The sequence below is a fragment of the Myotis daubentonii genome, chromosome 9, assembly GCF_963259705.1.
Source record: "Myotis daubentonii chromosome 9, mMyoDau2.1, whole genome shotgun sequence".
In the NCBI taxonomy this organism is placed as follows: Eukaryota; Metazoa; Chordata; class Mammalia; order Chiroptera; family Vespertilionidae; genus Myotis; species Myotis daubentonii.
In genome coordinates this window covers 49,652,804-49,667,474 of record NC_081848.1, presented here as the reverse complement: position 1 = coordinate 49,667,474, position 14,671 = coordinate 49,652,804, and the positions used below count along the sequence as shown (strand labels likewise).

The window sequence follows — 14,671 nt, the reverse complement described above, 5'->3', positions numbered from 1 at the left end:
GCCTCATCTGCCTTGTGTGGCTTCTGTGATGACTAAATGAGGATTCAGCACAGAACCTGACATGTAAGGGGCATTCAACAAATGGTGGCCTTACTGGCTCCCAGGCCTGGGGGAGATAAGGGAGGACATTCTGGGGAGGTAGATGTGCTTCGCTAAAGGAACAGCTGAGGTGTGGGGTGCTGGACAGCTCTCAGCAGTGTCGGGACCGTTTCAGGTTTGGATGCATGCAGTGGCCCACAGCCCCCTCTGCCCGGAGCACCAGCACAGGTAACGGGGGCCCCATTTGGGTTTTCTATGCCAACTTGTCTCTCCTCTTACTCCTTAACCCCGAGAGGCCCTTCACAACCCACTGAAGTGAGGGTGCTGGGTGGGGGAGAAACCTACGCCACTGCTAGAAATACCCCTCATTGGGGGTATTCGAAGAGGAGATATGGTCCCTTCACATCACTGACTGACTCGAGTTTAATTTCTCCAGCAGAAGGGGGATGAGGCCGAAGTCTCTTCACATCACCTTGGCGAGCCTGTGAGTTTGAGCTCTGCCCGATTTGGGTGCGGGAGATACAGTGTCCTAGCAGCCTAGGCTGGCCCCAGGCAGCTATGAGTGGGTGCACATGAGTGGACAGTCAAGGCTGGGGAAGCAAGGAGGTTGCTCTGCCCATGTGACAGGAAATCTGAGGTGGTGGTGGGGGGGTGGGGGGGTGAGAAGGCAGGATTCCGTGGGGTGACCTCCATAGTGGTCCTGCCTGTAGCCCTGCACCCCCAGCCAGGCTGCTGGCCAGAGACCAGGGGGACCTCAGGGCCCAGCAGGAGCCAGGCAAGGCACTTGCTCTAGTGAAACTGCAGGAAGGCTCCAGCCCCTGGTTGGAATTCTTCTTGGGGCAGCAGGGAAACCTCATCTTTTCCTCATACCTGCTCAGAAGAAAGTGCTGGAGAGGATGTTGAGGGCAGCATATACTACAGTCTCATCTAGAACGGGGTCTGGGTTAGAGTCCTCTGGGGGAGTTTCAGCACGCATGTAAACAGCCACGCAAAGACCAGACACAGAGCCACATGCTCCTCACAGAGCAAGCTTCCCCTGGGAAATGAAAGGACAGTAAACCTCTGAGCAGTGAGATATCACCTTTGTAAGAATCACCTCATCTAAATATTCATAACCTCTTCTGGATTATGGAACTCTCTGAGAAATTGTTAAAAGCTGTGTATTCTCTTCCCCAAAAATACATACAGCACACACACAAACACGCATCTGTATTTGCATATAATTCCAGAGGGTTCACACACCTGATGGGAAACCCAAGCCCCTCAAGGTTGAGGGCTTTGCCAGGCAGAGCCAGGCCTAGGATCTGGGGCAGCTGAGTTAAGGCCAAAACATGTGATTGCCCCGAGCTGCCCTCGGTTCCGCTCTTCTCTCCGGCTCCTAGCCTTCGGGAGTTCTTGGCAGGTTTTGAATGGCAGGTCCCTGGTCCCGGGTGTTTTACAAACCTTAGGCTTGTCTGTGGGTCCTCTTTACTGGCGCAGACTTCCACCTACTTCACACCCCTACACACACGCTCACACATGGCCCTTAGCAGGGTCTGTGGTCCCACATGTCTGCTCCCCAACCTGCCTCCAGGGTCCCCGTTCTACATTGTCTCTTTCAGAATATCCCCAAAGGGCTAGCTGACCGGAAGCAAAATGACCAGAGGAAAGTGTCTCAGGGCAGGCTGACTCCTCGCACTCCCACAGTTGAGAAGTCCAAAGAGATTGCAATAGAACAAAAGGAAAACTTTGATCCCCTCCAGTGCCCTGAGGCCACACCCAAGGGCCCAGCTTCTGGCTTAGGCAGTGTCGGGAAAATGGCCCTGAACAGCCCGCAGCCCGGCCCTGCTGAGAATGAGCTGGACAAGCCGCTCCTGAAGACAGCCAGGGAGGGCAACCCTCTGCCCAGAAGTCTGGCCCAGGGCTCTGGAGGGGCAGCTCCCCCGGGCCCCCAGGGAAAAGGCGCAGCTGGAGAGCCAGGAGGGTCCAAGGTTGGCTCCAAAGCCGAGCTTCGGCCCCCTCCTTCCCGGCCGCCCCTGCTTCGGGGCGTCTCCTGGGACAGCGGCCCCGAAGAACCCGGCCCCCGGCTGCAGCAAGTGCTTGCCAAGCTGCCCCTAGCAGAGGAAGAGAAGCGTTTTGCGGGCAAAGCTAGCAGCAAGCTGGCCAAGGTGCCTGGACTCAAAGACTTACAGATACAAGTGCAACCCGTGCGGATGCAGAAACTGACCAAGCTCCGTGAGGTGGGTTACTGGGGGCAGCTGGGTCGGGTGTGCACTCCAGGTCCCCCCTGGGAGGAAGACCTCTGTGGGCTGAACTGGGCCCTGGGGCAGGGCAGTTCTGGCCTGCACATGGGCCTCATGGGGCCCTAAACTTCCCCACCCTGATAAATCAGGTCCACTGAACAGCATCTTCGTAAACACCAGTTTCAGGTGCTTTTACCCCACTTGCTCGGGTGAGGTCAGTGTGGGACACAGTTGCCACACAACACCACATTCAGGGGGAGGTGGTGTGCAGAGGTACATGGGCCCTCAGTCTTGGGCTTGTTTCCCCCTCCAGCTGGAGCTGGTGGCTCATAAACAGGAAGCCCTTGATGGAGTGCCTTGTCATGCCTAGGACTGGGTTAGGCAAGGATAAAATATCTTTTCCTTTATCGTGGCCCTAAGTTTTCCTTCCTGGTGTCTCTTAACAAAGGGCCTCAAATCCATCCCTAAGTATAATAATGGCTATGAGGGGCTGCTCCACTCCTTGGTGAATTTCTTCCAGCATCCATGATGTCCCCCAACATTTACTGGCCATCAAACCAGGCACAGTGGTCTTTCATGTGGCTGCTACCCTATGCATGGGTGAGTGGGGGTGTCCAGATATGGAGAAAAGAGAGACCGGGATGTGAGGGACAGAAGAGGTCAACAGAACAAAGGAGTCTTTATCCAATCCCCACTTCCCCAGAGGGCCAACCCAGGCCACAGGCCAGCCAACCAGGACTCCACAGGGCAGGACCTGGCACCCCCACTGCCTGAGCTGGACAAGACTCTCCTGGCTCCTCTACAGAGGGGCGTGAGACAGAGAAGGAATAGAGGCACCTGGTAGCAGTCAAGCACAAGTGAGGAGGTTTCTGTGCTAGCAAGATACACTCTAGTGCTGACCACTGTCCTATTCAGAAACCTGCCATGATGCTGAGTTGTAGGCTCAGGGGACGCTGGGGCCTGGCTGCTGATGTTAACATTTTACACTAGTGTGTCAGCACAGGCTGGAAGATCTGCCTGTGATGGGCTATAGTCCCAGATCTCTGGGGAAGGTGGCACCAAGGGGGCCAGATAGCCAGGTATGTGTCTTCATGGACCTCTGGCAATGAAGAGAAGGCAGGCCCAGGCAACAGGCCATCCCTGCCCAATACCCCTGCAAGCTTTTCTCTGCAGCAAAGAAAGCCACAAAGAACCTTGGGGCCCCATCCCACTAACCTCTGCCCTGGCAGCTGAGTACCCCCATCCCAATCCAGTGTGCTGAGAGCTGATTGGCTGTGGGCTTCTGGTTTGCTAAGGAAACAGGTAAAAGGCTCTATCCTGTGACTCCTGTTTGGGCCATAAGCTCCATCCTTTCCTGCTTTATCCAGGGGGCAAACCATTCAAGTGGCCTCTATCACACGGGCACTGAAAATCTCTTAAAAAAAAAATTATTGATTTTTTACAGAGAGGAAGGGAGAGCGATAGAGAGTTAGAAACACGATGAGAGAGAAACATCCATCAGCTGCCTCCTGCACACTCCCCACCAGGGATGTGCCCGCAACCAAGGTACATGCCCTTGACCGGAATAGAACCCGGGACCCTTGAGTCTGCAGGCTGACGCTCTATCCACTGAGCCAAACCGGTTAGGGCACTGAAAATCTCTTAATAGAGCCAGCCACAGGGGTGAGGAGCTGGGTCAGGCATTTCCACTTGGGGGCACTGACCTGGTGCCGATGGACTTGGAGCAGGTGTGAGCCGACCTATGCTACATACTGTGGTCAGAATCCTCATCTCTCCCCTGGCTCTGCCTTCTGAGGCCCTAGGCAGGACATTGGCTGCTGAGCCTGCTGCCTTGAGGCAGCACTTCTCAGGCCTCATCTATGTGGAGAGTTTAGTAACTCAAGCCACTGAGAATGAATGGGGGCAGGCCACAACTGGGAGTGGGAGCTCACTGCCTAGAACAATAGGGCAGGAAGCTCCAGCTGCTCAGAGCACAGCCAGGAGCTCACCAAAGATTGTTTCCAGGGGCAGCCACATACCCATCCAGGGACCCTCCCTTCCCCAGAGCTCTGGGCTCTGCTTCTGTTGTTCTCCAGCCGCAGGCACAGGGTGGCTGGCAGCTCATTCACCAGGAGGCCCACAGGCTAATTTAACATGCAATAGTTCTGCACTCAAGGAATGTGGTGCCACTGTGGGTTTCAGGCACCTTCGTGGGCTGGGAGAAGGGCTGGCTTCCTGGTCCCCTCAGATGCCACCTGGTCATGATTGTCCACCCACTTTGGAGGCTGCAGAGCCATAGACAGAACTGAGAAAAGAGTCCAGTCTGATGTCCTCATCTGAAATGTTGTCTTTTGCTTTTTCTAAAAAGGAGCACATCCTGATGAGAAATCAGAACTTAGTGGGGCTCAAGCTTCCAGAACTTAGTGAAGCGGCGGAGCAGGAAAAAGGTAGGTGGGGCCCGGCAGAGGCACTCCTCAGGCCACAGCTGGTCTCATTTTTGCCAGATCAAAGTGTAAACACTAGACTTCGCGTCAGAGCCTTTGTCTGTCCCAGTGGTGAGTGTGGACCGAACACAGAGCAGCCCCTCGGTAAATATTTGCAGATGAATAAATTAATCAGATCATATTTCCTGTCCGCTCAGAGAACCTCTAACCGTGTCTCCTTCCAACCAACCCTCCTTCTAGAGTGGCCCTGCTAGTCTTCCTTGAGGCTTATTAGCACCAAGTGGGCCTGGAAGGGTGACCCAGGTCTGAACTTTTGACGCTTCCTTTTTCTTTTCCTCTCACACCCGGAAGCCACACAAATAGAACAGTTCCTCTTTTCAAGATATCAGAGTCATCTCTTGCTTTCGAATCTGCTGTCACCACAAAGTTCAAGCCCCAGCCCTTCCCTCCTAGTGACTGCAAGTCCCCACCCAGCCATCCCGCCAGACTCATCTTCTGAAAAATGAGACCTTGGGTCTTTTCCCCTGACCCCCCATCCCTGGCTCACCTCTCCTGATATCTCATATCTCATGCTACCTGTAGTCAGTCTCAGCATAGAAGCCTTCTGCTTAAGGATTGTCATATGGTCATGTCCAGGGTGCCACCAACAATGTTGGAAGACCCTGGTCTGAAATATAGTAACTAACACTTACCTACTCAACATTAACAGAAGATTCCAAGTAGTAAAATTTCCAACAATGTTTTATTTTTTATTCTTATTTATTAATTATTATATTATTTTCCTTTTTATTGAATTTATTGGGGTGACATTGGTTAATAAAATTATATAGGTTTCAAGTGTATAATTGTATAATAATACATCATCTGTATATTGTATTGTTTGTGTACCACTCCAAGCCAACAATTTTTTAAAGTACTAATTTTAGAAAAAATTAACCACCTTTAGAGGAAATATGTAAAGATTATTATATACTGCTCTCCTTTTAATTTTTAATTTATTAAAGCAGATTCAAAATACTAGGAAAATATTTATCTTAAAATTCCACCATAGCCGAAACCGGTTTGGCTCAGTGGATAGAGCGTCGGCCTGCAGACTGAAAGGTCCCAGGTTCGATTCCGGTCAAGGGCATGTACCTGGGTTGCGGGCACATCCCCAGTAGATGTGCAGGAGGCAGCTGATGGATGTTTCTCTCTCATCGATGTTTCTAACTCTCTATCTCTCTCTCTTCCTCTCTGTAAAAAATCAATAAAATATATTTAAAAAAAAAAATTCCACCATAACCCCATAAATTCTGAAAAAGCAACAATTTCTATTTTCCCCCAGTATTTACACATATTTTTAATTTTTTTCACAATTAATTTGATGGTAGATATGACTTCCTATTCCTACTTTTAAAAGTTATTTCGTAACTAATTTCATGTATTTTGACTCGTTCTCATATTTATCATTTAATGGGTACACACTATCCTTTTGTGTTGCTGTATCTATTGTTAGGGATTTCAGATGTTTATAGTTAACTATGATGAAGAACCCTACTCTAAACAGCTTTGTACTTGTAGTTTATTTTTTTCTTCCTTTAATTTACCCCCTTGAGATAAATTCTCATGCCTGAGAGTCAGTGGGTCAAAGTGTAGAAACATTTGCATTTAGTGAATTGTCTCCAAAGTATAAAGCTTCCTGAAGGGCTGAGCGAGGAGCCCTTCTCCTGAGAACAAACAGTACTAGACTTTGCTTTGCTTTTTCTCCTTATTGGCCAGAATATAGTGAGAACCAGATGATCAATAATAATAACAACTATAATGTATTATTAGTATCAGTGTGAAATGCTACTTCATTATTACTTCAATTAATTTGCTAGCAAGCAAGCTCAAACTTTAATTTTTTAAATATTTATTTCCTTCTCCCTTCTCCCCCTTATTGGGTGAATTACCATTTGGATTTTGGGTGTTTTTTGTTGTTGTTGGTTTGTTTGTTTTTGTTGGTAATGTATATAAACTCTCTATATAATAACCAGTTATTGGCTGTATTTTTCTATTTTTCATTCTATCATTTTATTTTGCTTTTAAACAACTTTTGTATTATTTTAGAGAAATCAAAGTTTTTATAAAATCTTTTTTGCCTATCTTTTCCTTTGAGAAGTCTTCCATTTCATTTAAATCATTATAAAACGATTAATTCTCTTTAATTGGGACAGTAAGTCTATTTTCTACTAGTTTGTCTATAGTTTGACCTATTTATATTTTTTTGCTAATATCTCTGAAATTTATTTTAACATAGGTATTTGAAGATTTAAGACCCTGTTACCTCAATCATATTTTAATAATTTTATTTCTTACTATATTGTGGCTTAGATAAGTATATACTAAATTCTTTTTCAAAAATATTTTTATTGATTTCACAGGGAAAGGGAGAGGGAGAGAGAGATAGAAACACCAATGATGAGAGAGAATCATTGATAGGCTGCCTCCTACACACCCCCTGCTAGGGACTGAGCCCGCAACCTGGGCATGTGGCCTTGACTGGAATTGAACCCAGGACCCTTCAATCCACAGGCCTACACTCTATCCACTGAGCCAAACCTGCTAATTCTTTTTTTTAATATATTCCAAAAACTAGCTCTGAACTTTAGATTCTGTTTTATTCTGATCAGAACTGCATTATTTTAATTACTCCTGCCTTGTCACATGTTCTAGTGTGCAGTGGGGTTACTTCTCCCTCATTGCTTTTCTTTTTCAGAATATTCATTATATCCTAGATGCAAAGACTCAGTTAAATTAATGGAAAACTACTGGACAAGAAGCAAGGAGATTTGAGTTGGTGTCCCCAGTCCAGACACATACTAACAAAGTCTTTAAATATTTTCCTCATCCTCTGTGGGTCTCCACTCCTTGTTGGATTAGATGACCTAAGATTCAAGGATTCCAGGTCCTTTCCAGTTTGCCTCCTAGTTACTAAATTCTTTAAGTGAAATTTATACCATTTTATACATTTTAATTGTGAGTGCTCGAAAGCTACACATTGGATTCAGAACTGTCCAAGTTTTGTTTGTTGCAGCTTATAGATTGTTAAATTACTTAATTTGCAAACATTTAGTTCTCATTTAGAAACATGGTTTATCCCTCTATTAATTTAGGTATTCCTTTCTTTTTCTCTAAAATATAGGTCTCCCATCTCTCTTATTGGGGCATGTTGTACATGATTGATACTTTTTATTATTTATGAAGAAGACTCTTTTTTCATTAGAGTTTTCTAGTTGATAGTGGCATAGATGAATGCTGCTTGGTTATTATACATATTTCTTATATAATATTATTATCAAATGGGAGAGGGTGATTACTATAGTGATTAAAGAGCATAATTACTATTATTAGAGTGATTACTAGGTCCCAGGTACTGTGGTAAGCATTTGACAATATTTCACATAATACAACAACTCTGGGAGGTGGGCCTTATTATACCCATTTTACAAAGGAGGAAATTGAGGCTCAGGGAGGACATGTTCACATGGTTAGTAATTGCTGAAGCCAGGACTGGAACCCAGATGTATCTAAATCCAAAGACTCTTGACCACCTTGCAGAATGCCATTCTTTTTCTGATTCAATCTTTGTATTTGTATCAAATTCACTATTTGTCTTTGATGTGTGATTGTGTGAAACATATGTGTATTTTTCTTCTGCATCTATACATGTTTTATTACTGTGTAACATTCTCTAATGTGATAATGGTGATAAGGAGAACACTGCCCTGGTTTCTGTTTATGATTGAATTGTTTTTGTGTTTTTCTTTCAAGGATCATGTTGTGTCTGACTATTAAACAAATGCACTCTTTTAATTTTTAAATATTATTTCATATTTATATTATTTTATATTATAAATTAGAAAAAGATAGAATATGTACTCTTTTATTATATATCATATTTTATTTTTCCATTTTATTTTATATATTTATATCCTATATATTTCTTATAGTTTATGTTTTTATTTTTTATTTTAAGGAAACATTCTTCTCTTGCAAGTTTCAAGATTTGTGTTAAATTTTATCAAGTTGCTTTGGATATGTATTGAGAGAATAATGTAATTTTGTCATTTAATATATCAATGAATACTTTTCTCTATATAGAAATAAACCCTTGTGGTCCTGGAATAAGAAGAGTTCTTGTTATCTAGGGGGACAGAGATTAGAGAAACAAACATTCCATTTCATACTGCGATAGATTTTATTAGGAAGAAGGATCTGGAGGTGCTAGAAAAGTCCTTCCTAGAAAAGTGACATTTGAGTAGATACATAAAGACTGAATAGGAGGGGCAAGGGCATTCCAGGTAGAGGCAACTACATGTACTTAGCCTAAGGAGGAGGAATGAGTTGTTGAAGATCCCAAGATGCTGGAGAGGGTTAACCACAGAGGGTGTTGTAGGTCCTACTATGGATTCTAATGCTCGTCCTAAGAAGAGCTGAACTGGATTAGCATTTCAGCGATTTCTCTGGCATGTGGCCAGTGGATCGAGCTGGGAAAGGACTCTGGAGTGCAGACAGAGGGAAGAGATGGGAGGCTACTGAGATAGCCAGGGGACCTGATTACGACAGCTGGACCAAGGCCCTCTCCGTGGTGGCAGGGCCTGAGCCCTTTTCATCTCTGCACCCCCAGTGGTCAGCCCTGGAACTGGCTCAGTCTTTCATCTTTGGCTTGAAATGATCTCCAAATGATCCTACGTCCTATGAGACTCAAACATCCTACAAGTGGTCCCTGTGAAGAGAACTGGAGAGACCACATGCAAAAGCCACCCCCTCTCCTACCCACGTTCCTCAGAAACTAAAGGAGAGCCAAAGTTCCTAAGACTCCGGAATGTTCTGATAAGGATCTTCCCCATCTCCCAAAGGAACAGCAAACTATCATAAGAGACTCGTGTTTACCCCATGAGCTCATACGCACTGCTGTATTTAGAGCCTGTTAAAGGGCAGCCTCTCCAGCTCTCAGGGAGGCCTCCCAAACTCATTTGTCCTGCATACAGAAGGAATGCAGCTCTTTGACAGGGCTTCTAGAATGCAGGGAAAAGAAGTCAGAACTCTGCAGATATCAATCAACGCACACGTGGTTGCCCACCACGTCTCCAGCAATGTCCTAAACACTGTGGAGCACAGAGTACAGCATCCCACTTAGCTGGAAAGACAGAGTTCCACAACCTTTTTTTTTTTTTTAATCTTTGATTTCTTTAAAGTTCTACAACCTTGATGGTAGGAATTAAAATATGTGTCAGGATTCTACTAGAATAAAGACCAGTATCACATAAAAACATTATATGAGCTGAGTGAAGTAGGTACTGTCATGCCCATTTTATATCTGAGCAAACTGAGGTATCTTGAGAACAAGAAACTTGCCCGAGGCTATGCAGGTGGCAAGTGGTGAAGCTAAAGCTCTTAACCACACAGACTCTAAAAATTAGAGAAAATAGGACGCCGGATGCATTTACTGAACACCTTCCATGGTTAATTTTCATTTTTAAAATTTGATGTTTATAAGAGTCAAATTCATTTATCTGATAATTTGACCTCTGAGATCCATCTTGTTCCCTACCAGCCTTGGAGAGCAAGGTGTTGCTGTACACGGAGGTAAAAACATGGAGGAAGAAGCCATTAGCTCAGTAGTGGCAGTAAGTCAGGACAGGTTTCCAGGAGGAGAGCTTTGAGACAAGGAAGAGAAGGCAGAGGGAATAGCAGGAGCAAAGGAACGCAGGCCTCTTCTAGTGCTTGGCATGTTCCAGGAACAGAAGAAATCCATTTGAGTCAAGTATGGGCCATGTGTCCCAGAGAGATGGACAGCAAGGGTGGAGAGTGGGTGGGGATCAGGGAGAGTGAAGGCTTTGAGGAGCAATTAATGAGTGTGAACTTTATTCAGGACCTCTTGTAAAGCCAGAGAAGTCTGCAGGCAAGGAGGCATCAGGATAAAAATTGAGTTTAAGGATAATTTTGGACACATTATGAAACCTGGCCTATAAAAGAAGAGTCTGAAGGCAGCGAGACCAGGTAAGAGGGTATGAAAACAGCCTGGTGAGAGGTGATGAGACTGTAGATTGAGACGGACAGGTAGGGTTGTGAGGACAGGTTTGAGAGCAATTTGGAGGTCAGCTTGGCACGACTTGGTAAGGAGATGAGGTGGAGAGGGAGACCAGGAAGACCACCAGACATCTGTCTGCATGGCTGAGGGGGTGATGGGGTCATTAATCAGGATTGGGAGCTCCGAGACGCTTCCTTGAGAATAAAGACAGTGAGTTTGGGTTTGGACGTGTTGAATGTCCGTAGGGATGCCACGATCTGACAGACCTGGTTTTGCATCCTAGCTCTCAGCTATCAAGTTGGGACCCTGGGGAATCTACTTAACTTAGCTGAGTCTCAGTTTCCTAGCTTGTAGTTTCCCCAGAAAATGAACTTAGCAATATTTACTTTGCAAAGCTGTTGTAAGGAAGAATGAGGAAGTGTGCCTAATGCATAGTTGATGTTCAATAAACAAAATGGTAGCAGTTCAAATGGCTTTTATTATCCTGATCCAGGTGGCAATGCCTAGGAAGTGGGTGGGTTTCTGGACCTGGATGTTGATAGAGGTGTGGGCTGAGGCAGAGACATGCATTAAACAGGCAGTCCTTCCAGACACCCCAGTCTGGGCTCGAAGCCCCCAGTCTTAGGCAAGGAAAAGGCTCCCTGAGAAGACTGATCTAAAGAAAGTTTACCCCAACTAGTAGCTTTGGCCGTTTGGGGGTGATTCTGGAGCTCAGAGCACCTTTAACTACAATCCCCAAAGGTTACTTTTCCAAGTTCCTGAGATTGCCAGAAACAAATGTTTTCATTGGAATGAGCTAGTATAGACAGATATTTTAAAAATAACTTTACTGCTTTTGTTAAAAATACCTCATGTTCATTATTTTAAAATTCAACTAATAGTGAAAAATACAAACAAGAAAGTAAAAACAGCTTACACCAAATGTTCCTTTCCCCATAAATACAGGAGGAGGAAGGGAGGATGGGGAGAGATATGTTAGATTGCTAGAAATACTTAAAAAAAAAGACAAGGTATTCAAATTTAACTGAATTTCAATTAAATTAAAACTGTAGGACTTGTGAATTTTGGTAATTGCTTCCTCCAGAAAAAAAGAGAGATTAGTTTTTAAAAGTTTAAAATATATATTATGAAATGCATTAGGGTTTGGAGTCACTGAGGTACTATTTTTTACATCACATGTTTCAAATTTGGAGTAATGACTTCGCATAGGAAAAGATAAAATGGCAGCATTTCTTCCCACCTTTATTATTTCTTCCCACCTTCTCACTTCTACATATACAAATGACAATTACTTTTATATTAAGTTTATAACCTTTAAATTTCATTCTGCAACCATAATTTCCATAGTTGTTCAAGCCTTAAACTGATATGTAAAAGGACTTAATGCTCATCACTAATCCCTTTACTATGGCTGCTCATTCCCAATTTTATGATTTTGACTTATCTCTTGTGTAGCTGGATTTCATTCTTCAATAGTTTTCCTAGAAGGGCTCAGAGGTTGCTATGTTCCCTCAATTCTAGCATGTTTGAAAATGTTGTCTTTAATTCTTGAAGGACAGTCTGGATGGCTATAAATTTGGGGTCATTCTTTTCTTCAGAACTTTGTAAATGCTATACTGTACTCAGTGTTATAGAGAAGTCTGGGTCCAGCTGATTCCCAGCACCTCAGTCCTCACCTCTCCCTGTAGATGGCTTATTCTCCTGTGAGGGTGTTAGAGAAGCATTTTATACATATTTAATATGCAATCTGCAAGTTCAGCTTTTATCTCAATTGGGGACAATTTTTCTTCTCTTCTATCTTTGGATATGTTCTTTCTTTTGTTTTGTTCACTACTTCAGAGACTCCACAATCCCTAAATTTCTCACCAATGTCTCAAGTGCAAGTCCATTAGTCCATCTCCATATACTTTAATCTTCCCTTCTTTACATTCCTTGTGCTCATTTCAGTCTCTCCCATCCTCCTCACTAATTCAGTTTGAGGCTGCATCTGTTTTATTTGTTCATATTTTCCACACATTGGTTAGTTCTGTCTTTTTATAATTTCTTGCTTAGTTCTGTTGGTCTTTGATTCATTTCCCTAAATTGTAATCTTCTTCCATCTTTCTGAGATCCTCTCATCTCATCTCTGATTTCCTATTTTCATTTTTGTGAGGTTCTAATTTTTCCACGAGTCAAAGAATTTGTGGTATATACATTTTGCACAAAAGTGCATTTTTGCTGTGTTGTTGCCTCTGTTTTTATCCTGACATCTGTCTCCTGCATGTTTCCTTTCTCCTTTCCTTTATACCTTCCTTCCTATTTTGACTATATAGTATTTTGAAATAGTTGCCAAGCCATTTGTTTTTATTTCATGTCCTTTTTACATGGGCATTTCTACCTGGATTTTCTCTTCACCCAGATATATTATGCAGGTCAATTTTCACTGCCTCTTCCACCTTACCTGAGACCTCTGTCCTCCCTGCAGCATTTAGTAGGGGACTGGGTGTTCTGTGTCTGCTTTGCTATTGCTTGGATGGTGGGGGAAGGGGAAGTTCAGAGGGAGCTGTGTGTAGTGGTGCTTGTGGGATTGGTTTCTGCTCTTTTTCTAACTTTGTTCATAGTCCCAATACTTGGTTTATTACACCAAAGTGGGGGCTTATCTTATTTCTTTAGATGGGGAGTAGTGGATTATGTGTTATTTCACCAATTCAGGGTACAATCATAGAAACAATCTACTTAGGTATTTATTTCCCAGATGTGAACCAACTATTTCCAACTATCTTGTCAGGTAAAGGAAGGAAAAGAGACAAATTCCAAGGAGTTTGGCCACTGCTATTTCTCAGAAGTGGCGGGGCCGGGGGGGGCGCGTGCGGTGGGAGGGGGGGAGAACAGCTTCAGTTGGGGCTTTCCATGTGTCTCACTACATCAGAGAAGCGTGTTTTCTTTATTTTCTCTTCAGTTTCCTTTCTGGTAAATCCCTCCATATTGTTCTACATCAGGGGTCCTCAAACCTTTTAAACAGGGGGCCAGTTCACTGTCCCTCAGACCGTTGGAGGGCCGGACTATAGTTTTAAAAAAAACTATGAACAAATTCCTATGCACACTGCACATATCTTATTTTGAGGTAAAAAAACAAACAGGGAACAAATACAATATTTGTATTTGCATGTGGCCCGCGGGCCATAGTTTGAGGACCCCTGTTCTACATACTCAGCTCCAGTAGACTACTGTGCTGTCTTTTCTTTCTGTCTTTCCTTTCCTCTCCTACTTGTCAAGAAAAGCAAACAGCAGCAAGGCAGTTTTTCTCTGGTGGGATTTCTGCTATGGTGGGATGGGGACCTTTCTGCTCTAGAGAAATGTTCTGAATCTCCTCTGCAGGCTGCCTGCTCGCCTCCTCAGTCTGCCTCCCTCCCACTCTGGGGTATTGCACCCTCACATCTTCCTCTCAGGACTGAATCTTTGAGGGTTTTCAAGGGTGGGAGCTCTACTTTTATTTCTAATAAGTTTTTGTCTTTCTCCAACCATTATGTTGAAAGATATTGCCTTTTTCTGTATTTGAGAGTGGTGGGTATATTTTTGGCTGATTTAAAAATTTGTCATTATTGTTAAGTTAATTTGGTTGAGTTCAGGAAGAGGTTGGCTGGTTTTGGGATCTGCCAGTACTAGGGTCCCTCTTTAGACAGCCATTTTAGTGGAATGTGCTCAACCTAGGGCACTTTTCTTGGCAAAAGACTTTCACTTGATTATTAGACCTTGGTACAGTTCAATCAATCATACAGATTTCTCAGGAGATCATTGTTTAATTTTTTCTGAGCTGGACACTGGCATAGTGAGGCCAGAAGCAACACAGGATTTACCATCTGTCACCTGAAATGTCAGAGAATAGTAAATGCCAGGACAGAACCAAGAGGTGACAGGCAGCTAAGAGAATGTCTAGCCCAGTCATATATTCA

General features: G+C 44.0%; 1 protein-coding gene and 1 long non-coding RNA gene across 8 annotated transcripts in view; one reads left to right on the top strand and one right to left on the bottom strand.

The window, feature by feature from the left end:
• Positions 1-14,671, bottom strand: part of LOC132240965 (uncharacterized) — a 121,876-nt gene that overhangs the window by 27,476 nt on the left and 79,729 nt on the right. The window lies entirely within an intron of this gene.
• IRAG1 (inositol 1,4,5-triphosphate receptor associated 1) overlaps positions 1-14,671 on the top strand; it is a 111,641-nt gene that overhangs the window by 53,580 nt on the left and 43,390 nt on the right. For 4 of the 7 annotated variants that reach the window (XM_059708880.1, XM_059708882.1, XM_059708879.1 and 1 more), the window contains 4 exons: positions 215-267; positions 476-523; positions 1,641-2,258; positions 4,609-4,687. In XM_059708880.1, coding sequence (XP_059564863.1) covers positions 215-267; positions 476-523; positions 1,641-2,258; positions 4,609-4,687 — 798 coding nt within the window. The remainder of the gene's footprint in view (positions 1-214; positions 268-475; positions 524-1,640; positions 2,259-4,608; positions 4,688-14,671) is intronic. The other 3 variants (XM_059708881.1, XM_059708884.1, XM_059708886.1) reach the window with 3 other exon arrangements.